The sequence below is a fragment of the Callithrix jacchus genome, chromosome 1, assembly GCF_049354715.1.
Source record: "Callithrix jacchus isolate 240 chromosome 1, calJac240_pri, whole genome shotgun sequence".
In the NCBI taxonomy this organism is placed as follows: domain Eukaryota; kingdom Metazoa; phylum Chordata; class Mammalia; order Primates; family Cebidae; genus Callithrix; species Callithrix jacchus.
In genome coordinates this window covers 144,886,331-144,912,834 of record NC_133502.1, presented here as the reverse complement: position 1 = coordinate 144,912,834, position 26,504 = coordinate 144,886,331, and the positions used below count along the sequence as shown (strand labels likewise).

The window sequence follows — 26,504 nt, the reverse complement described above, 5'->3', positions numbered from 1 at the left end:
CCAGTGACAGAGCTAGGCCAGAACCCAGGTATCCCACCCCAGCCAGGCGGGCTACCCAACTGGAGGAGACGCTCCTGCAGCCAGGACCTGCCTGGCTATCCGTGGCTTCTGGGCTGCCAATACAGCCGTGAATGACAGAGCAGACAGACGGGGAGCCTAGCTCGATGCTCAGCCCAGACGGCGCAGAGCCAGCCAGACACACCAGACAGGCAGCCCCTTGCACAGTGGCTCCTGCCCAGCAAGTGAGAACAAGGCCCACGCCAGGAGCCCAAGCCTCTAGTCCTGCATGGGCATCTCTATTTTCTGAAAGGCACTGTTCTTCATTTAAAAAATTTTAAATGAATTAAGCTAGAATCTGCTGTCAGCCCCATTTCATGTCATACTTATCTGAGGGGGCTGCCAAACCATGCGGATGTGTACCCGGGTGACCAGGCTCCAATGACATCCTCCACACTAAGTGGCATCTCTGTACCTGGCAAGCCTCGCTTCCCGCTGTCCAGACCTCAGGTCATCCTTATGGGTGAGCAGTGAAAGCTCTACTTCCCAGATGAGTGACCTGAAGCTCAGACCAGGCACAGCTCAGGGCAGGGACTCAGACACAGATGTGGGTGGCCCTGAGCCTGGGCTGTGTCCAGCACCATCCTCAAGCACTCCAAGGCTCGCCCCCTCCAGCCCTGCCTGGGTCGACCCCAGGGTGCCGGCGCCCCTTGGCCTATAAAAGCCATTGTGCACTCTTAAGTCCTCCCCTGCCTTCCCCCAAGGCTGCCTTGGCCCAGCCTCTGTGTGGTCCCTGCTCTGAAACCCCCTCAGATGTACTGCATCTCCCCGCATGTGCTGCTCAGGTGGGACTGGAGGGTTCTGTCCTTGGAAACAGCCTGGAGCCCTCTGGAATCAAGCCATTTGGCAGATTTCACTCTATGTCTTAAACCCTTTCATAAGGGGCCAGATGAGCTAAGATGCATCAAACGTTCACACTTCATCTGGAGGTTCTCATCTGCCCCTCACCACAGCTGCAGGGGTGGACTCTGGCTATTCCCATGTCATGATTGAAGAATTCGGGGCATTGGCCTCTAGTGAGTGGTGTGGCTTTAGCGTAGGCACTGTTGAAAGCTGGGCTACATTATTCTTTGTGGTGGGGGCTGTCCTGTTCATTGTAGGATATTTAGTAGCATCCCTGGCCACCTCTTACAAGATGCGGGTAGCACCATGTGTCAAGATGTTGCTGAATATTCCCCAGGGAAGAGGGAGTGTGAAATTGCCCTAGGTCAGAGTCACTGCTTTGAGAAGCATATGGGCTGGGACGGCTTTGTCCTCAATAGAAAGAGATTACCCTTGGCCTGGATTCTGTCGGTCCTGGTGGCACAGGCATATGAAGCCTGCTTTTGTCATTTTGCCGTCCGAAAACCCAGGATCCACTGTGCCCAGCGTACCCGCCTGTCTCCCTCCATGAGGGGACTCACTCTGCCCTGCCGTGTTATTCCTCCTGCTAGGGTGCCGCCACCCACCCTGGCATGTCCCTCACTGGCGGCAGAGAACTCAGCACTAAAGGGACCGCCTCCGACTTTTCCAGAGGGAGACACTAAGGCCCAGGGAGAGGGGACTTGCCCAGCCAATGATATCAGTGGGATCAGAGTTTGAACTTCCTCCTCGTGGGGGGTGCCCAGGGCTAAAGAGCTGGGAAAAAAATTTCCAGCACACACAGGCCTTCATGTTCCTAGAAAAGTCCTCAATTGGAGGTAAAAAAGACAAGAGCCCTAGACCCTGTTTCCCCTTCCTGAAGTTTTGGCAGCACTTCACCATCCCCCTCTGCTTCTGCCTCCACCCTCCTCACATTTCCATGGGCACTTGGCTGATTGCTGGTGGAAACCGTGACGGGGGACTGCAAAAGGCATCCAGCGGGATCCCCCCACCAAGCGTCATTGCCTTCCCACTTACACACCTCCGGTAATGGGAGGCTCACTCCCCTCAGCTGTGAGCCCTCATCATTAAAAACCTCTTGCCTGACAATGTGTTGATTTTCTCCTGAGAAAACTGCCCAAAATGGGTTCATTTTGACATACCTACTGCTTTGTGTGCTGAAATGAGCCTTATGCCTCTACATGTTCGCCAGGAGAGGCATCTGCCAGCTCTCCTGCCTAGAGATGGCTTTTTGTCATGATTTACTGAAGGCCTTCACCCTGGGCCGCCAACTTAGAGCTTGAGAAATGCCCAGACATCTCGGGAAGGCTAATCGCTGCTGATGCGTTTATTGAAAGTCTAATTATTTGGTTGTAAATCACGTCATTTCACTCAGCAGCGTTTACATCTAGACATTTGTTCACAATAACTTGGCGTGTGTGTCTTTGGCTTGTCACTGTGAAGGCTGCTTTGGAAGCTGTGGGCGGGATGCAGGTGTTGGCCCCATGGCCTCCTGAGCGCCTTTATTCCAGTTCCCTTGACTCGTAGAACATGTCAGCTAGAAGGAGCCTCCGTGCCCCCTGCCCCACGCCTCACACAGTGGCAGAACCCAGTCACACAATGAAATACACTGATGTCCTGGTCCCCTGGCTCGGGAAGCCCTGATAGCCTTGCACTGTGACTGGCCAAGTTGCTTCTCCCTCAGGCCCTTGGCCTTCTCATCTGTGGAGTGGGTATCTTGCATATAATGCCAGCCCTCTCAGCTTCCTTGGGAAGCCACAGGTTAGTCCAGTCATGGACCAAGGGAGCATTTAAGGTCTTCTCAGCCATGCCCGAGGCAGGCCAGGCCCTGTGTGAGTGCAATCTGCCTGGGCTCTGGGTGAGTAATTGGACCTCAGAGGTGGACTGTTGAAATATTTGCTGGCGGAAGCCACATCTCTTGCAGCATTGGGGTGGTGTCTGTGAGGAGGTAGCCCAGGTCCATGCAGCAATCCATGCATTTGGGATTGCTTTCTGCTAAGAGAGCAGAGCCCTCCCTTTACTGAATGCTATACTGAAACAGTGGCCTAAATACCTCTTCAGAAGGGGCCCCAGATCTCCACCCCCTCTTTGTGTACCACACATTGAGGGAAAATGGCGTGGAACGTCTGCCTGGCAGGCCGGCACTGACTCCAGCTCTGTGAAGATTCAGTGGACTTGCTTTCAGCCTCACTGCTTACTTGGGTGGCTGTATAGTCCCAGGCCAGCCACGTGAGCCCTCTGACTCTCTTTCCCCACCTGTAATCTGGAGGCCTATCTCTTGGTGTTTCTCTGAGAATATACATTGAGCTCTTTGGCAGTAAAGCCACAGTCGGTAAGATGGGTAATGCTGTGCTTCTCAAATCTTCTGGCACTAGTGTTGCTGGAGTGGCTGCATCTTGCTTGCAGGTATGAGGAGGAGAGTTTCTCTGAAGGCACAGACCTAGCAAAATGGCCCACTTCTCTGGAGGTCAAAGAGATGGCAGGAGGAGAGCAGAAGTTGTGAGTCATAAAGGCACTGCTTTCAAGAGGCAGCACTGCCATCCTCCATGTAGGATTCTGGCAGAAACTACCCATTTTACAGGCTAGTAAGTGGCCACAGAGGTAGCTTGCCGCGGTCACCCTCCAGGCTAGCTCTCTCACCCACATCACGGCAGGTCAGCGTTAGAGCTGGGCCTGACTCCCTTTGGTTCAGCACAAGCTTCCGTGTTTGCCTCCACCCTGTTGGAAGCAAGTACATGTCTGTGGGGGTACAAGGGCCCTCCCCCATGACAAGCACAGAGGCAATGCTCCCGGGGCTCAGAGTGTGAGCACTCGCTGCCCTGCTCACCAAGACCAGGGCACCTGTGACACCTCCTTCACCTGAGAATTATCTGATAACCAATGGTTGAGCGTACTTTAAATGCACAAGCTCATTCTGTCTCCTTCCACCAACCTAGCCCAGAAATCTTTGCACAATGTAAGATTTAAATGTTTAAAATGGCCCAACAGCATTGTGCCACCTTCTTTGGGGTAATAGAAAATAAAGTCATAAGAAAGAGTGGGGGGTGGAAATACCAATATAAAATGGCCCAACAAGAGGAAGAGACACAGCCACTTAGAGCCCGAGTAGGGAAGGCCAGGGCCAGTGCTCACTTTACCCCTTCAGAGGACCATGATTTTGCAAGGGAACTTGTCTCACATTCATGTTTTATTTAGGCCTGGGCAGAGATAACTGGGCAGCTTAGAAGCCTCAGAAATAAGTCCTTTTCAAGTCCTAAGGGAAGAGGAATCTAACTCAGTCTTCCCTGTGGCCTCCCGTGGGGAGACTTTCTGATTTGAAAAGCATGTGCCTATGTGCTGACCTTGGAGGAATGACCCTCTGGAAGCTCCCCTGTCCTTCCCACTCTGCCAGTCCTCGCTGGCTCATCCTGGGACCTATGCTGGCCAGAAAAAGCATCCACTGTGTCCAGCCTCAGAGTAGGGAGCTTCTCCCTTTGCTGGGCCACAATTGGGGATAAGGTCAGCCAGCTCCCAGCCTGGGGAGCTTATGGTCTGAAGGGGAAGACACATGGGGCCTCATTGCCTCAGCTCTGGGTAGACTCAGATGGATGGATGGACGGACAGATGGACAGATGAATAGATGGAGTAGATTGGATGGATGACAGGCTGAGTGCCCAACTGTGTGCCAGGCATGTGTGTGTGCCCAGAAGCCAGAGCAGGCTAAGGCTCAGCCTGCTGGGAAACATCACAATGGACAGACAGGATTCTCAACCTCTGGTTCTCACCGAGCTTCAGGGAAGCCAGATTTTGGGCAGAAAGAACCCAAAGGCCCACCTGCACTCCTGGATCCATCTTGTTGGGTAGCTGAGCAGAGAAAGATGAGGCAGTAGTGGGAAGTTCAGGGCTCTGAATGCCAGGCTTTGGAGTTCAGCAAACATAGGTTCAAATCCTAGCCCTGCCATCTTGCATGAAACAAGGCACAGAAGCTTCCTGAGCCTCACTTTCTCCATCTGTAAACAGTGATCAGTATAACAACTTAGCACCATTGCTCTGCAGTTTAAATGAGATAATATGCAGCAACAGCTCAGCTCAGAGCCTAGTGCCCAGTAGAGGCTCTCGAAGTACTGGATGTCATTGCATCTCTATTGGTCATGGGGAGTCTTAGACGGTTTTGAGCTGAGGGCCAATGTTCTGGGAACATCTGGGTCAGGACAGCAGCTCCCCATGCACCTTTCAGGCTAAGGTAAACCAGAAATCCCCTCTGTGTCTGGAGTCCTATAATTGGGTCCCACACGTTAGTCCCAAAGGGAAATTTCCTTCCTTCTCCCGCATAAATATTAGATGCAAGTATTTTTAAGTCATTTCATCATGAAAAGAAGCAATTTAACATAACTATTACCCAGGATTCTTCATGAAATATGCATCAAGCAATTAGGTCTAAAAGCGAGAGGTGAGGCCTCGCACCCTGCTCGGCGGCCGGCAGCTGCGGGCTGAGTAATGTTTTATTAAAGCCCGTGATTGTGCTGCGAGGTGGGGCCTGTTATTAGCCTTCCGCGCCGGCACGTTTGATAATCCTGATGATGAGGAGGTGCTTTTTGTGATGATAATGAGCGATCTGAACGCCTATGACAGCTCCAGCACCCTGGCCTCTGCCAGCCTTACAAGACTCATTAGACAGGTCACCGCCAGAGACACCTCTCATTGTGACTTTGCCCTCACCAAGATGTCCTATCAAAGGAGACAGGGCTGACACAGGAGCTTAGCAGGCACAGCAGCCTGTTGAAGCTCCCCAGGGGCAAAGCCTTCCCCGAACGATGATGGTGCAGATGATGGTGCCGAGGTGCCGAAGCCCATGCTGCCTTGAAAAGGGCGGGAGGAGGTGTGGCCCAGAGTCCGGCTCAACTGGCTGAGGATGCAGGGCCTGGGCTCTGGGCTCACCTGCAGCCTGCCTTGCTGTGTCCCTTGGGCCAGGGTAGTGTACTCTGGCCTCAGTTTCCTCTACAGTACCCCAGGGGAGTGAGAGATGACATCCAGGCTGCCTGCAGCTTGGAATACATTCCGTCCAGAGCAGCCACGCATCCCTGGGCTTACTCCTTACCTGATGAACCCCTCTGTTTTCCACAGAAATTGTCATGCTTCCTTTGCTCATGCTGGCGTCTCCTTTTGCGTGAAGATGGGAATCATTGAAGCCACTCCTGGCAGCTGCTTTTAAATTTTCAACTGTTAGGTGGCATCTCCCTCATGGGGACCTTAACCAATCAGAATGTATTGTCACAACACATCACCTGGCTGTGTGTGGACAAAGCATCACTTGACCCTTGCACTGGTTGAGGCTTGGCAGATAGTCTTGGGACCTCAGACCCCTGGGAGGGGGGTCACCACGGTGCCTCCCAGGCTGGGGGCTCCACCAATCAGAACATACCATTCCCAATCCTCAGCACAGCCCCTTATGTGGGTGCCACATAGTCTTTTACTTCCAGCCCCTCTACTGTCTCTGGCCTGCCTCAGCCCTGCACCATGGATGCTGTGGAGGCAGATCAGCATGGAGGGGATGTTTGCTCAGGGTCTGCTGCCTCTCACCCACCCCCCTGCCTGGCTTCACATGGAGCACTAAGGATTTCATGAAGCCCTCTCTTGAGTCTGGGGAGTGCTGACGTCAGGAGCACTGACTGGCATCTGCTAACGCTGATGATCACTGTGACCTTGGCTAGTTACCTCCCCTGTCTGCACCAAGGTGCTTAAGGACATAGAGCCTGGCCTACAGGGAGGATTGTCCCTGAAGGCACTACTGGCTAAGGCCCAGTGAAAGCAGGACTGGAGGTGAGGGCAGCTGTGAAGGGAAGGTGTGAGGCTGCCTGCAGACGCTTCCTGTAGGAAACCCTCAGGGGCTAGGCAGCAGATTATGTTTTACACATGTGGAATCCAGGACCTAGGACTGAAACCACCCTCCAGGGCCATCTAGTCAACTTCCCTCTGGATGCATTGGGAGAAGGGACAGAGCCCAGCAAGGCACAGGACAGCCTGAGGGCCAGGGAACCACGGGTGTGGCACTTGAGCCTGGGAGGGTCAGCATGTGAGAGCACCTTTCTCCCTCTGCCAGAGAATGGTCAGGCCACAGCCTGGGGGTTCATGGAGCCCAAGTGCTGGTCCCAGCTTTGCCTTAGTCTCTAAGCTTCATGACCAGCCTGCTCCATCGGCACAGCCTGGCTCAGGGTTGTAAACTCGTGGGTGCTTACCCAGGCAAGGTAGGAGTGTGTCAGAGGGATAAACAGCAGGCACAGACAGACAGGAGGGACTTCCAGCAGACGTCTAGACTCAGTTTGGCAGCTGCCCCACCTTGTTATCTGTCGGCAGCCAAGGTGCAGAGGACAGTGCATGGCTTTTAGTACTTGGTGGCCATTCTAAGCCCCTGGCCTGGGAACAGAGGAACTTAGCTTCTGCTTCAGGCTTGGTCAGAGCCATTGCCGCCATCACTGCCCACCTCCCTTGCCAGATGCTTTAGAACAAATGCTTGTGAAATGTCACCTTCATCCATGTGAGTTACTCTCCTAACCTTGAAAATGAAAGTGACTCGGTTCCCACCAGCAGCTGTGACCCTCTGCCTGACACCTCCTCCACTCTGTCCCCCAGGCATAGATCTGTGAGAATCACAAAGCCTGATGGTCCGGTACCCCAAAAACATAACACCACTCCACACATGTACACAGAGGGGAACGATGTGCCCAGGGTCACACCTCCACCCCACTGGGTGTCCCTGGCACCTGCAGCCCCTCCTTACCAGCCCTGCTCTCTTGCCCACCCACACCCCTTCTCCAGGCAGAGCTGGGCATTTGGCTCTGAGATCTCAGCTTTTTAACTCTTCTGCTGTTTTCTCAGCCACATGGTTTCAGTGTGTTACTTAAGCAATCACAGCTCTATCCCAGCTGGCACAGATCTGTGGTCTCTTTGGGGTGGCGGGTAGGTGAGTCTTCACTGGAATGGAGTTTTACATTCTTCGTGTAATGCACACACCGTTTCCTTTCTGCAGCCTAAGCAAGTGAGCCGCCTGCTTCTCAGACGTGTCTCAGCAATTCTCCGATGAAATGACCCTTCATTGAGGAGCAGAACTTGCCACAGGCTCTGTAATTAGAACATTGCCAGCCTTAAAAAAATCTTGATTTAAATTTCAGTTCTTTACAAGAATTATTCTCTCTTGAAATGTAATTGCTCTCCCAACGATTTTCTTTAAGCTGAGGGTGACATCTCTAAATACATTATTATGAGCAGATATATTGCTTAGTGCTCGCACTTCATTAAGCATTTGTTCTGCCCATTTGAAAATGGTCCTGGAGCCCAGATTAAGGTGTTAATAGAGCAGGCACTCTTCCCAAGGCACTGGTAAGCTTGGGAAGCCCAGTTCTGACTGGAAGAGATGTGTTCAAGCCCTGCAGAGCCCCTGTGGAGGCTACAGCTATGAGGGGCGGAGCTAGAGCCAAAAGGCTGCAAACCTTCATGTCCACTTAGAGCTCAGTTGGGGGAGTCTCTTGGAGGCCATGGAGATGGAGGCAGGAGATTTGTCAGAAGCTCCAGCTTTCTAGTGAAGGGACAGACACCTGATAAAGTGGACTGTGCTTTGGAAAATCTAAAGCATCCATAGGCGTGGTGGCAGAATCACAGTAGAATCATAAAAGGCCACGTGGAGCCAGCTGGGCAGGCAGGGGGCAGCCTGGACAGAGGCAGGCTGGTGGAGGGGTGAGGGATCCAGTGTGGCTGCAGCCCCAGCAAGAGCAGGAGAGGTCTGCCTGGGCCAGGCAAATGCTGGCAGTAGGACTGTGGCCTTGGCCCTCCATGAGCTGATGCAGGCCACCTTCAAGGGCTATGGGCACACAGGCTCTCCTCTGATCTCTGAGGAACCCACCCACTGCTTTTCCTTGAGCAAACTTCAGGTGGCTCCTCCCAGGCAGGTCTGAAGCCAGCATGGTGGACACAGACTGGTCCCTGCACTGTGGCATGCTCAGAGGAGCTGGGATGGTGGCTAAGTACCTACCGTTTAGGAAGGCATGTGTGTCTTCAGTGCCACCAGATGAAGGAAGGAGCTCTGCCTGTGGGACCCTGGAAGACCACCCAGCAGGGGCAACACAGGCTGGACCTTGGGGGAGGCAGGGTTTATGGAGAAGGGGAAGATGCAGAGGGCGGGTAGTGCAGACTTTCTGCCCATATTCCATTGGCTATGTCAGTCACATGACTAGCTGCCTGCAAGGGGGAAGCTGGGAAATGTAGTCCCTGGCTGAGTGGCCCCTTCCCAGTGACAGTTTTCTACTACTGAAAGGAAGGCCGTATCACCTGCCATCCCTGCCACAGAGTTTCCTCCTCTGGAAGCTGGAGGTGATGACCCCTGCCCTGCCCATTTGTCATGGCACTGGGGATGTGAACACTTTACACCTACCTCTCAGGCAAGGCTTAGATCTGCGCTGGTAATAGAAAGAGGGACCAAGTTTTGTTTTGTTTTTCTGAAGAAGCCCCTGGAAGCACTCAGTGTTGGAATGCTCTCCTGTAGCAGTGGCGGCTGCTGCAGGTTCTGGGTCAGATGCCAGAATTGGAGGTGTGTTTGGGTGCAGCTGCATTTCATCTGGTCCTGGGCCTCAGTCCTGGCTTGGAGAGGTGCAGCTCGCAGCCATTTCCTGGCTGGGATCCCTTCTGTCCCAGACATCTGAGGAGTCCCTTGGCCTCAGCCTGAGTGTCAGAGGGGTAGTTCTGCTAACCTCTGTGTTTTGTTCACAGGAGCAACCAGGGTTTTATGCACATGAAACTGGCCAAAACCAAAGAGAAATACATTCTGGGTCAGAACAGCCCTCCATTCGACAGTGTCCCGGAAGTCATCCACTACTACACCACCAGAAAGCTGCCCATCAAAGGGGCCGAGCACTTGTCCCTCCTCTACCCCGTGGCTGTGAGGACCCTGTGAATGAACCAGACCTGCCCTGCTCGGTGATAGAGCCTGAGACTTGGAGGCACCCAAGGGTCCCCCACCAACCAGCCTGGCAGCTGTTGCTGGCTGTGTCGTTTGTGTTGTGTGTATGGTACTAGCACACCACTGCATGTCTCTAGAATGCTGTTGCCACTTATGGGGGCTGGAGAAGGCCTGGATAAAGACAGGGGTGGCCAACACACCACCCCAGCCCCCACCCCCATCCCCACCCCCTCCTTGAGTTTCTGTGAATTAAAATATTTGCAAATCCAAAGAGATGCCTTCCAGGATGAACAAAGGCAGAGCAGCTCCGAGGGGTGGGGTAGGGCGGGGCAGGAACTCCCTGGCTGACATCTCTTTGTTCTCCAGCTGTTTCGAATTCATACCTGTTTATGGGGCAAAGTTTTCCCACAGGGTGCCCCCCTCCCCCGCCATTGGTGCTGGGAGCCCCGGAGCCCCATATGAGAGCCCCACTGATGCTGGGAGCTTTCAGAGCCTGGAGGCCCCAGGGTTCCTGCCCCCACTGGTGTGTGTGTGTGTGTGTGTGTGTGTGTGTGTGTGTATGTGTGAGTACAGATGTGAGGAGGTGATCACACACAGATGGGTAAGCCCGCTGATCTACTTGTAGTCACTCAGTGTAATCATTAGGCAATCTTCAAGGAACCATTGTGCAGTCAAAAAGAGGATTCAATTATTTATGAATAGGGTGTGTAAATAAAATAGTCATTTAATATATAGTCTTATCCTTGTTTTATATACTGCAGAGGGTCTCTGAGGGGCAGTGCTTGTCTGCTGGTTTTACTCCCAGAGCAGGGTGTGTCTCCTCTGGGCTTGCTGCTGTGGCGGGCCCCAGGGAGGGGAGGGAGGCTGAGGCCTCAGCTTCAGCCTTCAGCACTCTGGGTGTCAACCCAGAGCTCAGAGTTCAGGCTCCAGCAGCGGTCACAGTCAGTAACCTCAGGTGTTGATGCAACAACTGGGCTTTCCCTCCTGCAGAAGGACATTGGTGTTGACACCCTCCCCTCCCCAGGGCACAGTACCCAGCTAGCTACAAAGGGCTGTCTCCCCACTATCTGTCAGCACCACCTGGGAGGTATTTAACATGTAGGGAAAGGGAGACAGAGAGGAAATGTGATTTGCCAAGGCCACACAGCTCACTGGCAGCAGAGTGGCACCGAAGCTAGTGCTCTTTAGTTGGCTCTGCATGGCCTTGCTGTCACCCTGCCATGGAGGAGGCAGAATCCTGACCTCCCAGGGACATGTAGTCCACACTGCTTCCACACAGGAGCGTGCGCGCACACACACACCCCTCTCTCTTGCTTGCCACTTTCCTGGACAGCAGCAGGGATTCCTCCCACACAGGCCAGGTAGCCCCAATGAGGCTGTGAGTTTCTCAGCTCTCCTGCTTTTCCCACCCACCCAGCAGCATGAAGGTGTGGTCGCCCTCTCCTCAATGAGATACAAGGGTTCCAGAGCCTTCGCCAGGCCCCAGCAGGTCTGAATGAACTGGAGGTTCCATGATTGTCATCCATGGTGCACCTGGGCAGAGCACAAGGGGCCAAGTTTGAATGTCATCAGCAGGTTCAGACATCAGTGCTGCACATGTCTTTAGAGACTGTTTGGAGGTGGTTCAACTCACTGTTCAGATGCAGAGACAGAAGTCCAGAGAAGGAGGACTCACCAAGGGCACATGTGAGCTGTGACAGAGCCCTGCCCCTTTAGGTGGCTACACGGACTTCAGCGGGTGGCTACACAGACCAGCGGTTTGTTCAAAGCCTTGCCCCCGGCGACCCCTCGTCAGTGACCAGTCTGCCTCTTGGATCGACCTCCTGGGCCTTGTCAGTCAGTCCACATGGCCCAGCCCTCATGAAGCCCACACTGGCTGTGGCCGGGGTCTAGATTCTAACGAAGCCAATCCTTTATTTGCCTGTTTGGTATTTCCTAAAACATCCCTCAATGAGGGAGGAAGGCAGGGATGCCCTGGAAGGATTCATGCTTTCCTTTGGCGGGGGGAGGTAGCAGGTAAATAACAAGATGCGTGAGGAGTTGGCACTTGTCCAGAGAGAGGAGCCTGGATCCCAAGGCTTATCCTGAGAGGAGGCCTGTGAGAGGCTGAGGAAGTCGGGGTATAACCCTCTGGTGCAGTGGGGAGGGTGAGACCTCACATTGGCAAATTCAGGTCTGGCCACTTCCAGAGGCTGCTGGGTGGAGCTGTACCTCACGGCCCTCCTCTGTAGATAGTCTCCCTGGGCTGAACGCTCCTCAGGAAAGGCTCTGGGTGGGTCTCAGTGGGAGCTGGCAGCCTTGCCCTCTGGCCCTGACTTGACCTCTCAGGGTATTCCTGGGACTCTCTCTGTCCCTGGTCTTCATCTTCCTGAAGTTTCCCTGGGAGGCCCAACATCCTGCCCTGCTCAGGGTCAGAGGCTGGCAGAGGAGCCGGCCTACCGGAAGGGAGCTGCTGAAAAGAATTTTTTGCCCTTAATTTTATGAACCTCTCCCTCTTCTTCCTCTAATTGTGACCGTTTCCTCTGTCAGCCTGTATTCATGTTTTCTTGGACATCTAACAATTGAAACAGCTTTTCCCTTTCAGAAACACTCGCATTCAGGTTACTGGCATTGGTTTGGTTTTTGTTTTGGGTTTTTTTTTTTTTTTCATCTGCTGCCAATTAGTGGGGGAAAAATTGGGCTGGATTTCTTTGAGAGAAAAGAAAAGCCCCTGCCACACAACACTGCACCCTCGGCACTTGCCTGAGAACCTCCAGCTCTAGCGGCTGTTTCTTTCTCTCCCTTCTTTGCTGGCTTTATTATTGACCATAATGCCCTGGCCACTTGAGCAGCTCTGTCCTTGAGCACCGAGGAGTCAAGGGCCCTTCTGGCAGCCCCCTAAACAGGATGGCCCCCACAGAAAGAAAGGAGGCTTTGTGGGGGAAGAGGGCCCAACTGCCTGCCGGTCCCATCCTGAAGTGAGAAGAGTGGCCCAGGCTGACACTGTCCTGGAGAGAGGCTCATGGCGCAGCCTTTGTGGGAAAGGGGTGCGACGGCTCCCAGCCTTCAGGAGGGCAGGCCCTGCTCTCTCGGGGCAGCTGCGGGCTGGGGCCCCTCTGTGGCCTGAATGTGAGCTGGAGGGAAACCTGAAGCAGCTTCCCACAAGGCATCCGGTCCACAGGGTGGAGCCCGAAGGCTCACTCTGTCACATTCCCAAAACCAGCAGCCCCCTTGGTAAGATTCTGAACACGAAGTTCTAGTAGCTCCTTAGACTCGCTCTCAGAAGTGGTGATGTCACGGACCAAGGGCCTGGCAAGGACTGACAGCCAGGGTCACCATTTGCTCTTGCAGCCCTAGGGACAGTGCATGTAGAAACCCTGCCAGCAGGGTAGGCTGGCATTTGGCATTGGCCAACAGATACCATGAAGGGTCCTGGCTGAATCAGGCAGCTGTCCAGCCAACTGCCATGCCTGTCCCTTCACCCTTCCAGACTTGGTGACCAGTGAAGACCAAATCCGGCAAGCTGTCCAGAGGGAGTGCAGGGCCCACAGTCTTAGATGTGGGTGCATGTCCTGGAACCTCATGGGGACCTATTCACAGGCGCCCTCGGGACACAGGTGTCCCTTTGCCATTCCGCCTCCCTCCTTGGGCCTCTTTGTATCCCACTGGGAGCCTCAAACCAGCCACCTAACATTCCAATTCTATGTGACACACTGTGTAATAATGAATATTTAATGAGAAGCTTTTAATATACTACAAGTATCTCGTTTACCTTTTGGTTTGGTTTGGGTTTTTTTTGTTTTTGTTTTTGTTTTTTGAGACAGGATCTTGCTTTGTTACCCAGGCTGGGGTGCAGTGGCAAGATCTCCACTCACTGCAACTTTTGCCTCCCAGGCTGCGGTGATCCTCTCACCTCAGCCTTCCATGAAGCCGAGACTACAGGCATGCACCACCATGCCCAGCTAATTTTTTTAAAATTTATTTTATTTTATTTTAAGATGGAGTCTCACTCTGTCGCCCAGGCTGGAGTGTAGTGGTACAATATCACCTCACTGCAACCTCTGCCTCCCAGGTTTAAGCGATTCTCCTGCCCCAGCCTCCCGAGTAGCTGAGACTACTGGCATGCGCAAGCATGCACAGCTAATTTTTGTATTTTTAGTAGAGACGGTTTCACCATGTTGGCCAGGATGGTCTCGATCTCTTGACCACATGATCTGCCCACCTCGGCCTCTCAAAGTGCTGGGATTACAGGTGTGAGCCACGGAGTCTCGCCTAATTTTTCTATTTTTAGTAGAGATGGGGTTTTGCCATGTGTGCCAAGCTGGTCTCAAAACTCTGGGCTCAAGGGATCCTCCCATCTTGGCCTCCCCAAATGCTGGGATTATAGGCAGGAGTCACTGTGCCCAGCCACACTAGTGTCTTGTTTAACTGCGCCTTGAGCATGCATGTTTTATTTTGTTTGTTTAATGCAGCCGTGTGCCCCAGGATTCTAGCTGAACTGCCTTTGGCTTGCAAAAGCTGAGCTCTTGCCATCAGCTTCCAAAGGTGGATTGTTACAGATAAAAGCAACCTTTTTACTTCCTAATTATGAAGAAGAGAGAGGCCTAATGAACTCAATGGAAATACATGAATTTGTTTAGCAGATATTTGAGTGCCTACTGGCCCTCAGGTCTGGTGGATACAGAGGTGAATGGGACTCAGCCCCAGCCCTCATGAAGTTTCCAGTGTGTAAAAACAGTCCAAGGAGCTGTGGGATCCCAGATGAGAGGGAATTGAATCTGCTTGCAGCAGTCATGGAAAGTTGGGCCTTGGGGGATGAGTAGGGGTTCAGCAGGGAGCCTGGTGGGGTGGATGGTCTGCGCAGAGGTAACAGGTGGTAGATTCATCAGGGAGAGTCCATCAGAGCCTGGGGTGGTACAGCCTGCCTTGGTGGGAGGCGGCCAGACTCCTGGGATTCCAGGGACCTCATCCCAAGGAGGCAAAAGAATAGGGCAGGGCGAGGAGAGAGTGTTCATCTCCTCATGCCTGAAGTAACTTGGTCTCCCCAAAGACAGGAGCTTCTGGCCTGTTTCCTAGGGGAGCTGAATCCTTAAGGAGAGAAAGGCAGGACATGAGTCTTGGCATGAAATCTGCCATTGTTTGCCACCATCACCATGATGTAATCATGATGACAGCATTATGCAGCCCCAGGTCCACCTGGGAGTTCTGTGCCCAAGCCCCTCCTCACCTATACCCAAGGGGGGCACAGAATTCCCCAGCATGTTGGGGCCTGCTCTTGAATGATTCCCCGACCAACCCCTGTCTAGGAACTTACCTGACACTCTCCTCCCTCCTTCCTCCTTTTCAAGAATGTGGCTGTCTGTCTTCCCTGCTGGCCCCCTTCCTCCCTGACTCCCCAGGACTCCTGGCCTTTGGTTCACCTCTCCTTCCCCCTGTCCCCCCATCCCACTGTCCCAGAATCCACACCTCCAACTGCCGGACTCCCTTACAACATTGACACCAACACCCCTGTGCCCTAACATACACGTGCACGTGCGTGCACACACACACACACACACACACGCCTGGGGAACACCTGTGCTCGGGGAGGGCAAAGCCCTGGCACATGGTCCTGGTGATGGAAAACATCCCTGAGCTTGGAGCACCGAGGAGCCACAGGCAATGCCAGTGCTCTGCCACCAGGAATTTCCTGAAGGTAAGGAGAAAAGGTCACCTCTACACTGTGTTATGCGTGATGGTGGTGGTGGTTGTGGGTATTTCTGTTTCAGTTCAATTTAACACATATTGAGCATGAAACAGACAGGACAAACTGGTGACCAGGAGCAGGAGACTGAGCACAGTAAACTCCTTCCTTATCAGAGTCCACAGGAAGTGGTGGGCTGCCAGATGCTTTAATCCTGCACAGATACCCAGCAGGGCAGCCCAGAAACAGAGGACCAGCCAGGGACAGAGGCATGCTCAAGGCCACACAGCAAGTCCGTCTTCACATGCCTTGAGAGTGACCAGGTCCAAGGGTCACCTTGGCCAGTGCAGCTCTGGGAAGACTAGGGTAGGGATGGGGGATTCTTCTCAGAGTCGATGACTCATTTTTTTTCTCACTGGCTCCCCACCTGATTGGGAGCATCCCAGGCCTGTAGTGACTGGTGTCATCCCTGGATTGGGGGACAGTTTCCAAAGCCATCATCTGACCAAGGTGGCAGGAAGTCAACCAGTGTGACTCTAGTGCCCTCGTGTGGTTTTCTTTAGTATTGAAGCCAGTCCCAGGGAGCAGGAATGCAGCCTCCAGGTCACCCTGTCAGTTACAGAAGGAGAAACAGATCCAGAGAAGGAAGACGCAGGTGTGTAAACAGATAAATGGCAGGCAGTGATGGGTGATGGGTGCTCCAGCAGAAGGGACAGCAGAAGTGGCATCTGAGCTGGACCTCACATGCAGGAAGTAGGGGCATCCTGGGCAGAGGCAACAACTTCAGCAAGAGCTGGGAGATTCCCTCTGAATCCCGATCCAGTGCTTTTCCCACTGCATTCTACTCTAAAACGCACCCATTCATGCCCACTGGAAGGGAGGTCAGGCTGAATCAGAAGGGCTCAGTACAGAACAATTTTATGCAATATTATTTCAAAGTTACTGACTTCCAATTATAAAATTAACATGTACTGTGGCCCGGTGCAGTGGTTCGCAGCTGTAATTCCAGCACTTTGGGAGGCCAAGATGAGTAGATCACATGACATCAGGAATTCAAGACCAGCCTGGCCAATGTGGCAAAACCCTATCTTTACTAAAAATACAAAAATTGGGCCAAGCGTGGTGGTTCATGCCTGTAATCCCAGCACTTTGGGAGACCGAGGCGGGTGGATCCCGAGGTCAAGAGATCGAGACCATCCTGATCAACATGGTGAAACCCCGTCTCTACTAAAAATACAAAAAATTAGCTGGGCATGGTGGTGCGTGCCTGTAATCCCAGCTACTCAGGAGGCTGAGGCAGGAGAATTGCCTGAACCCAGGAGGCGGAGGTTGCGGTGAGCTGGGATCGCGCCATTGCACTCCAGCCTGGGTAACAAGAGCGAAACTCCGTCTCAAAAATAAATAAATAAATAAATAAATAAATACAAAAATTAGCCAACCATGGTGGTGGGCGCCTGTAATCCCAGCTACTCAGGAGGCTGAAGCAGGAGAATTGCTTGACCTCAGGAGGTGGAGGTTGCAATGAGCCATGATATGCTACTGTACTCCAGCCTCGGCGACAGATCAAGACTCCATCTCGAAAAAAAAAAAAAAAAGTTTGTACTTGTGGCTGGCATGGTGGCCCACACCTACAATCCCAACTCTTTGGAAGGCTGAGGTGGGCAGATCACTTGAGGCCAGGAGTTTGGGACCAACCTGGCCAACATGGCGAAACCCCATCTCTACTAAATATATAAAAATTAGCCAGGTGTGGTGACAGGCACTTGTAGTCTCAGCTACTTGGGAGGGTGAGGCAGGAGAATTGCTTAAAGCCAGGAGGCAGAGGTTGCAGTGAGCTGAGATTGGGCCACTGCACTCCATCCTGGGTGACAGAGCAAGACTCCATCTCAAAAAAAAAAAAAACAATTGTATTTGTATTAGGGAAATTTATATTTCAGGAAAATACAAAGAAGAAAATAAAAATTACCCTACACTCAAAGAACAGTACATTAACGTTCTGAAGTATCTCCTCAGTCTTTTTCTCTATGCATATATATAATTTGTTTTGAGACGGAATCTCACACTGTCACCCAGACTGGAGTGCAGTGGTGTGATCTCAGCTCACTGCAACCTCTGCCTCCCAGGTTCAAATGATTCTCCTGCCTCAGCCCCTGAGTAGCTGGGATTACAGGTGCCCACCACCACCACACTTAGCTGATTTTTTTGTATTTTTAGTAGAGATGGGGTTTCACTATGTTGGCCAGGTTGGTCTCGAACACTTGACCTCGTGATCCACCCGCCTCGGCCTCCCAAAGTGCTGGGATTACAGGCGTGAGCCACTACACCTGGCCCATATATAATTATTTCAAATAAAATTGGGCTTAAGCTATGTTTACATAGTTCTATAGCTTCCATCTTCCACTTAGCATAGTATCATGTCCCTTTTCCTCTGTTATTAAATCTCCTATAATATGATCTTTTATAGCTGTATGATATTTGCTATCTTAACTTATTCAAATTTTTGTATAACCAGCTCTGTGGGGAATTGTTCAGAAATCTTTATCCATATTTCTGGCTTCTTGTAAGGAGAAATTCATAGATGGGGCATTATGAGGTAAAAGGCTAGGTACATCTTCAAGACTTCCTGTCCTCCAGGGATGTATCAGTTCCTCTTCTGCTGCTATGTCCGGGAGTGCCCCCACAGATAAGCTGTCCTGTTACCTTTAAAGACTTTTCACAACTTGGACTTTGCCTAAAACATGAGACATACTATAAGCAGTTTTTCTTCATCAGGGACAGCATGAGTTCAGGATACCCATGGGGTTGGACAGGAGACTGGCCTCTGCATATAGGGTGAGCAGTTGTCCCTGTAAGAGAAGCTTTCCAGGGTGCAGGACTCTAAGGGCTAACAATAGGATGGTCCCAGCAAGCCTGAACAGTTGGTCTGTTACCCTGGGAGCAAGCCCCTTAGCTCCCATTCAGTAGACCCTCCCTCTGCCCCTGTGAGAGAAAGAGCCAGAGTCAGGAGCTAGAGCTGGAGCTGGGGCGGTGAAACCCAGAGGAGCTCAGAAGTAACCCTGCCCTTCTTGGGTCCAGGACACAGGTGAGCAGAGAAACAGCCATCACCCAGCGGGTGGAAGGGGGGCACAGTCTAATTTCATCCCTTTCCAGCTGTGCGAACTGGGCAAGTTGCAAAAGCTTCTGCTTCCTCTGCTGCAAAGTAACACAAAAGCAGCAGCCTCACGGGGGTTATTGCAAAGGTTAGATGCAATGTTGAATGACTGCCCTTGGTAGGGCTTAGTGTCATCAACCTTCAGAGGTCAGCTAGGATGAGAACAAGGTGTGATGGCAAAGGCCAGTATAGCCACAGAATTTCAAAGGAAAGAGGGACTAGGGTGCCAGAAAGGCTTCCTGTGGGAGGAAAGAAACGGAGTCTATTTTACAAAGAAAAAATGCTCCAGCCCCACTGGACATCTCCTGAAGTGAGGATTACAGCTCTTAAGCTCCTCTTCCTCTACAGCTGGAAGTCCCAAAACAGTGCTCACAGAGTTCTCTCCATCCGCTCTCTCAGCATCTTCTAACATCTCCTCTTTCTCTGTTATTTAAATTAATTCTAACACACTATAGTTATTATCTAAATAATAAGCATCTGTTGTGTTTACCATTTAAATAATTACATTTATTTATGTCAATATTAAACCTATTTCTTGTCTTTATTGTTTAAATGTTAAATCTGTGCAGCAGTTTTATTCTTTAAATATTAAACATGTATCGTGTTCGTTATCCGTTGTGTGTCTCCACCCACTGGAACATAACCAGAATGCAGACTCCACACAAGCAGGATCTCAGACAGCTCCTGGCATACAGTAGGTGCTCAGTAAGTATTTGTTAGCTGAAGTAACAATGATAAAAGATTCTACCTGTGATGGGCTGACTCTACGTGCACCTCACATTGTACATGCATTGGTCTCCCACAGTGAGAGCCCTGCTGTGCAGATGAGAAACTGAAGTTCAGGCCTGGTGTGGCAGCTCATGTCTGTAATCCAAGTACTTTGGGAGGCCAAGGAGGGAGTAGCACTTGAGTTCAGGAGTTCAAGACCAGCCTGGGCAACATGGCGAAAACCTATCTCTACAAAAAAATACAAAAATTAGCCAGGTGTGATGGTGCACACCTGTAGTCCCAGCTGCTTGGAAGGCTGAAGTGGGAAGATCACTTGAGCCAGGAGGTGGAGACTGCACTGAGCCAAGATCTCGCCACTACACTTCAGCCTGGGCAACACAGTGAGACCCTGTCTCAAAATAAACAGGCTGGGCATGGTTGGCTCAAGTCTGTAATCCCAGCACTTTGAGAGGCTAAGACAGGCAGATCACTTGAGGTCAGAAGTTTAAGACCAGCCTGGCCAACGTGGTGAAACCCTCTCTCTTTACTAAAAATACAAAAATTAGCCAGGCATGGTGGTGGGCACCTGTAATCCCAGCTACTTGAGAGGCTGAGGCAGGAGAATTGCTTGAACCCAGGAGGTGGAGGTTGCAGTGAGCCGAGATTGTGCCACTGCACTCCAGCCTGGGCAGCACAGTGAGACTCCATCTCAAAAAAGAAAAAGAAACTGAGGTTCCGAAAGGTGAAACGATGTTAGGAAACGTAAAAGTTGGATTTAGTGGTGGAGGCTAGAGAAAGGCTACAGCCCAGAGGAAAGTGGAATCTAGAGAGAAATTGCATGGTGCCATCTACCCCAAGAACAAGAGAGAAGTATGGCATTTTGAGTCCCTGAGTGCCACTGCCCCCTCCATACCTGAAGGAGAATGAGCTTCCATCACATTGGATCTGCCATCATGGGGAACCTTCCTCAGGGTCTTGGAGCATGGTCACCAGGAAGAACCCTCATCCTGTAGATGGAAATATTGAGGCTGGTGAGGGGCTCTCCAGTGACCTCACTAGGAAGTGGTGGATCTAGGATGCAAACCCAAGTATTCTGACCTTGCAGAATCGAGTTCAGTGTTTCCCAACTTGCCTGACCATAAGGGTTACACATGGTTCTTACAAAAATACAAATTCCTAGGACCTCTGCTTGGCGATTTTTATTCAGGAGGTCTTGGGTGAGCCCTGGGAGCCTATATTTTTCACAAGTTTTCCAGGGGTGCCTTATGATGAAGGGGCTCAGGAGATACTCCCCCGGGGTCAAGGCCAGGCTGCCCACTGCCCTGCAGCTCACCATCCACATGGGCCTTTGAACAAGTGCCAGGAAAAAGGAAAGCATCGACTATCACACTGCACATCTGTGACTAGCCCCAGCCCCAAAAACAACAGGAGTGGCAGAGTTGCAGCCTCCTCTCTCACTACGTACAGAACTTAGATCATGGGACTTCTTTGAGGTCACAAAGAATGTGAAAATCAGAGGAAATGACATATTGTGTGGCTGCTTGGGAAACCCACAGAGTGTTGTGCAAATGCTTCTTGTTTCATTGACTTGGCCCTTGCTAGGTAAAAATGTGTTTGCATTTCACAAGTATGTGTCACTCAGACAACAAGTAAGGTGTCCCTGATCTTACCCAGAGGTCAGCAACCTTTCTGAGCTCTGAGCCAGGGACATGAGGTTTGCCTGTGGGTGTGCTGGGAAAGAAAGCAGGGGTATGGAAATTATGTTAGGGAGAAAGAGCCACCCGGTGTCTCCCTTGTGTGGGTTTTTTTTTTTTTTTTTTTTTTTTTTTTTTTTGAGGAAGAGTCTCTGTCACCTAGGCTGGAGAGCAATCTCCTGAGTAGCTGGGATTATAGGCATGTGCCACCACACCCAGCTAATTTTTGTATTTTTAGTAGAGACAGGGTTTTACCATGTTGGTCTTCGAGCCCCTGACCTCAGGTGATCCGCCCACCTCAGCCTCCCAAAGTAGCTAGGATTATAAGCGTGAGCCAGCGTGCCCAGCCGTCCTTTCTTATACACTTTTTTCCATCCCATGCTTTTTCTGGAACCCACCTTGTTTGAATCCTAGTTTTCCTTTACGGATCACCTTTTCCAAGTAGCCTTCCCTGATTACAGCTGGTACAACTTCCCTCTCCCATCAGCACTCATAGCACTTGGTATGTGCAGATCTCAACCAATGCTGATCATTTCTCCTTAGGACTGTTTCCCCTCTGGGCTGCAGGCTCATTCACTCACGCATTCCTGAGCCCTGCAGGACCCTGTGTTTCAAACCACAGGTCACTATTACTGGTGGGGATGTCAATTTAGAGCTATTATTTCCCAAAATTGCCTGAGAGGAATCAGGTAGGGCTAGTGTTAAATATACACAGGCCAACTGGCCTCTCTCCTGAGAATTCTGATTTAGTCTGCCTTGGAACTGATGATATGTATGCTGGGTTTTTTTGAGATAGAGTCTAACTCTGTCTCCCAGGCTGGAGTGCAGTGGTATGATCACAGCTCACTGAAGCCTCAACCTCCCAGACTTAAGCAATCCTCCCACCTCAGCCTCTCAGGTAGCTGGGACTACAGATGTGCACCGCCATGCCTGGCTAATAATTTTATTTTTTAAAGATAGGGTTTCACTGTGTTGCCCAGGCTAGTCTCAAACTTCTAGGACCTAGAATCTAAGTCAATGCTTTTCAATCTGTAATGTGAACACAGCACACCTGGTGAACTTGTTAAATACCAATCCTGGTTTACTCGGGCCAGAAATCTTCATTTCTAACAGACTTCCCAGTGACTCAATGCTGATGCCGTTAAGTATATGGCCCTCAAGTAGTTTGGCCAAATTCAAGAGAGTGTTATTTTCAGGCACATTGGGAAAGCAAGAATTGAGGGCTGTTCTCAACCTCAGCACACCTGGGGAGCTTTTAAACTACACTAAGGTTCAGGTCACACTGCAAACCAATTAAATCAGAACCTCTGCGGGGAAGGGAGCGTGGGAGTTGTTGTGTTCTTTCCAAAGCTTCTCAGATCATTCATTTTTTTTTTTTTTAGACAGAGTTTCACTCTTGTCACCCAGGCTGGAGTGCAATGGCGCGATCTCGGCTCACCGCAACCTCCACCTCCTGGGTTCAGGCAATTTTCCTGCCTCAGCCTCCTGAGTAGCTGGGACTACAGGCGCGCACCACCATGCCTAGCTAATTTTTTGTATTTTTAGTAGAGACGGGGTTTCACCATGTTGACCAGGATGGTCTCGATCTCTTGACCTCATGATCCACCCACCTCGGCCTCCCAAAGTGCTGGGATTACAGGCTTGAGCCACCGCGCCTGGCCTGCTTCTCAGATGATTCTAATGTGAAACAGGGCTAAGAATCACTGATTCGGTGGGTCCCCACCACTGAAATAAATGAATGGGTAAATGCAAGAGAACAAACAATCCCACAGGCTTGTGGGGTAAACCCTGGGTCTCCTTTATGTGATAAATACAGATGCATGTGAGTTCCTGGATCAAAGCAGGTTTGGACATGAGTGAAGCAGAAAGGGAGAAGGTCCTGGAGTTCACAGACCAGCCATGGGGAGAGACCTTAAGAACAGGGGATGGGACCAGGGAGGGTGGAGCTGATAGCACTGGCGGCTCTGCAGCAGGAGGTAGTGAGGTCAGATGGGGTAGCAGTGACCAGAAGCCTCTGAACTGAGCCATAAAAGAGGAACAGGACATTGTCATGAAGCAAGCAAGACCTTTTAGGCCCAGAGGACAAAACATCTGCAAGCATAGGGGCGTGAAAAGAATGCACAAGTTCAGGGAAGGGAACGCCAAGTGGCTGGCTGGCCCTTTGCCATTTGGTACCTTTGCCAGGGGTGTGAAGGGGAGTGGCAGAGATTGGCAATGATTGCAGGAACCTGGGAAATGTGAGCCGAAGAGAAAGGAAGATCACTGACCCCTTGTCAGGGAATGACCTCAGGTGACCTTATCTGGGCAGAGCCACTCACAGTAGCTGAGATTCCACTGACAGTTTGGTTAAGGCTGTTTTCGTGCACCTAAGAGCCCATGAAGTCTGAGGGCACCAGACAACTTTCTAGAAAGCATTTTTTGGGGGGAGGAGTGGAGGGTGATGAAGCAAAGATCCACCAGCAACATTCCTATGATCCTTTCCCCCAAGAATCCAGGTCCTCCCTTCCAACAGCTCTGCTCTCCACCCTCATTTTGTTTCAGCAAACATGTTCTAGGCACCCTTTGTGCCAAGCACTGAGTTGGAGAGCCAGGGAAAAGCCGGACAGCTCTGCCCTTGTGAGCTGGCAGTGGGAAAGAGCACACCTTCATAAGTGACTGCAACATAGGACAAGATGTCAGAAACCGCCCCACCCACCCCCCGCTCCAAACTCTGTGTCATGGGAAGGCAGAGGCAAGAACAGTCGACCTTGCCTGAGATGATCAGGGAGGGCTTCTAGGAGGAAGAGGAGCCAAAAGGACCTTGAAGGGCTAACATATTTGGTGAACAGCTTGTGTGTCACTGGTGAAAGGGGGAAACAGGTTTAAGGAACACAGAATTTGCAAAACACTGAGACTGCATGTGGCTAAAACATAGAAGATAGTTGGGGTTGAGGTGGGTGGACAGACTGGCAAAAGGGCCAGGACAGACAGCCGTGCACCAAGTTAAGGAGTTTGGATTTACTGGAGGAAGCAAGAGGGAACCATTGGAAATTTTTAAGCTGGGGGATGACATGATCACACTGGGTTAGAGGATATCTGGCAGCTGACATAGTGGCTGGAGGTATGGAATGCAGGAATGGGTGGATGAGGGCAAAAATGAAGAGCTAAGTTTATGATGGATCCTGAATCCAAAAATAGAGGGTTTTCATCCCAACATTCATATACCCAAGAAGAGCCAACTAAGGGCCTGGGGATTTGACAAGGAACTGAGTGCTGGAGGAGCAGAGGCCGGTGCTGTGGCCTGCAACATAAAAGCAGCAGACTGGCTCAGCTCCAGACCTGAGCGTTCCCGTTAACAGGATTTTCTGAGTCTGGTGTGCCCCAACTGTGTGTTTAATTTCAATCTTTTCCTTCTTGTTCAGGTTTTACCGCAGGAGAATAACCTCTCATTCTAATCTGAAATTAATTACATATGTTTATGAACATGCTTGATGCCTGCCTGGTTTATTTATTTTTCGAATAATACATCTGAATAGGCATTCACACAAGACAAGGCAAACATAATTTTGAGGCAAAGGCCCTTTCCAACTGTTGCCTGATTAATTGTTCTAAGCCATTGAGGAGACTTGGCCTTATAGTTCGGAGTCCAAAATCTACCCCTCGCATACTAATGAGATGGCAGGTGCCTGTGTCTGACAGTCAAGATTCGCACTATCCAGCTCCACCACCTGACCCTTACAGCCTTATCTCCTGCTACTATGACTTTCTCCACTCGGCCAAATTCCAGTCATCAACCCTCCAACGCCCAGTTCAAACGTCTACTCTGTGAAGCCATCTCTGGTTCTCTCTCAAGGGGGAGATCCCCTCATGCTTCTGAATTTCCACTTTTGTTTTTATATCCTTCACCAGACGCTAAGCTCCCCAGGACCCGGCACGTAGTAGGTTCCTCAACGCAGCATTTGCTGGAATGGGGAGCGTGGTATCCAGCTTCCCGAAAAGCAGCTAAGCGCGGCAGCCAAAGTGAGGCTCAGCAAAGACCAGACCCACTTTTGGAGTCAGAGTCTACAAAGTGCTCTCGGGGGAAGGGGACCCACGGGGAACGTCGCCCACCGGAGCCGATCCCCCCAAGAATGCTTCACTCGGGCGGGGTTACTGTTTGGGCTCACCCAAAGCACAGGGCACACACTTCACAGGTCCACAAGCCTCCTGAAACGCCTCTGCCTTAGGCCGCCCTTTCTGTTACCTTTAACGCCTCCCATCTGTTATGCGTGTTCCAGTTTCCAACCCGGAGTCAGAACCATCATTTCCAAAGACTCCTACAAGAGCTCAGAGACGCATACAAGGCACGGGTTACTTTTCAGACGGGGCATTCACACAATTCAGGGCAAACATAATTTTGAGGCAAAGGCCCTTTCCAACTGGAATTGCGGCTGAGGGTCCAGAGACTCGTCCAAGGTCACTTTTAAGAATTATGAGGCCTATGACTTTGACCCAAGCCTTCCAACTCCCCGGCAGCGCTTCTCCCAAAACTCCCGCAGGTTGTCTGAGCTTCAAAGGAAAAAGTTTAAAAGTGATCCGTACGTCCCAAAGCACGCACAAAGCGTTCTTTTGTGAACTGCGGCATGGGTCACTGATATAAGATTGCTCTAAGGGTTTGAAGACACCCAACAATGCTCCACAGAGGGGCCAGGACGGTACTTTCGAGTTTTCTGCAAAGGCGCTCGTGCCTCGAAAACCGACAATGCCCCTAAACCCGCCAATACCCAGACGCCCCCTGCAGGCAGCGCGCTACAGAAAGCGTTGGCTGTTTCTGGCACGCTGAGGCCACCGTACGGCATCAACAGTGAAGCAACTCGACTAGCGGAGCCTCGCAGCCTGACAGGTGTGATGGGGTGGCCCTCTACCTGTCCCGCCGCGGCGGCTGGCGGCCCGGAGAAGTAGGCTGGCGACATCTGGCGGGCCGCGGGCCGAGGGAGAGGTGGCGGGGCAGTGTCTCCCTCACGTGATCCGAACGGCGCGGAGCCCGTCGCACCGCGCCCCCGCCCCGGGGTCGGTCATGGTCTGCGCCTGCGCGGGCCCCGGCTCGCTCGCCGTCCTCCGGGACGCCGGCGGCGATGGGTGAGTGCGGGGCGGGCGTGGGGAAGCACCGGGCCCCCCTCTTATATGGTTGCAGGGAGGGTAAACGCGCCAAAGGGCCCGTCGTAGCAGCCGGCCGCCCTACGGGCCCAGCCTCGTTTTCTGCGCGCGCCGGCTGCCCTGACCCGGCCGCTGTGGGCCTCGCCCAGGCGGCGCGCGCGGAATCACTTCTGAGCCTCCTCGGCTCCCGGCTCTCCCGCCTACCGCGAGAGAGTGTTTGTCCGGCTTCTGGGCGACCTTTCCCGCGAAGGAGGCTGTGCCTTCACAACAGTGCGTCTTGGGCTGGGGAGGCACCTCCCTGGTGCGCCGTAACTGCAGGGGCGGGGA

General features: G+C 51.8%; 2 protein-coding genes and 1 long non-coding RNA gene across 15 annotated transcripts in view; 2 read left to right on the top strand and 1 right to left on the bottom strand.

Annotated features, from left to right (window-relative positions):
- SHB (SH2 domain containing adaptor protein B) overlaps positions 1-10,577 on the top strand; it is a 149,622-nt gene extending 139,045 nt beyond the window's left edge. For all 3 annotated transcript variants that reach the window (XR_013535467.1, XM_078372629.1, XM_003732012.6), the window contains one exon: positions 9,658-10,577. Coding sequence is in view for 2 of the 3 variants with exons in the window: in XM_078372629.1 (XP_078228755.1) it covers positions 9,658-9,841 (184 nt within the window). In the remaining variant the exon portion in view is untranslated. The remainder of the gene's footprint in view (positions 1-9,657) is intronic.
- Positions 10,578-14,274: 3,697 nt separating this feature from the next.
- LOC103793997 (uncharacterized) lies at positions 14,275-26,110 on the bottom strand. Of its 4 annotated transcripts, XR_013535508.1 has the most exons (5): positions 25,285-26,110; positions 20,282-20,375; positions 19,409-19,617; positions 15,937-16,118; positions 14,275-14,914 (listed from the first exon to the last, which is right to left on the bottom strand). It is a non-coding gene; the product is annotated as an uncharacterized LOC103793997 (long non-coding RNA). The 4 variants fall into 4 exon arrangements; XR_004727261.3 differs by lacking the exons at positions 14,275-14,914; positions 15,937-16,118 and having other exon boundaries at positions 17,547-19,617; XR_008482295.2 differs by lacking the exons at positions 14,275-14,914; positions 15,937-16,118 and having other exon boundaries at positions 17,547-19,617; positions 25,946-26,110.
- Positions 25,878-26,504, top strand: part of SLC25A51 (solute carrier family 25 member 51) — a 19,661-nt gene continuing 19,034 nt past the window's right edge. For 6 of the 8 annotated variants that reach the window (XR_013535477.1, XR_013535476.1, XM_008999732.5 and 3 more), the window contains exon 1: positions 25,878-26,159. Coding sequence is in view for 1 of the 8 variants with exons in the window: in XM_035252445.3 (XP_035108336.2) it covers positions 26,156-26,447 (292 nt within the window). In the remaining 7 variants the exon portion in view is untranslated. Of the gene's footprint in view, positions 26,448-26,504 lie in introns of all 8 variants that reach the window. The other 2 variants (XR_013535472.1, XM_035252445.3) reach the window with 1 other exon arrangement.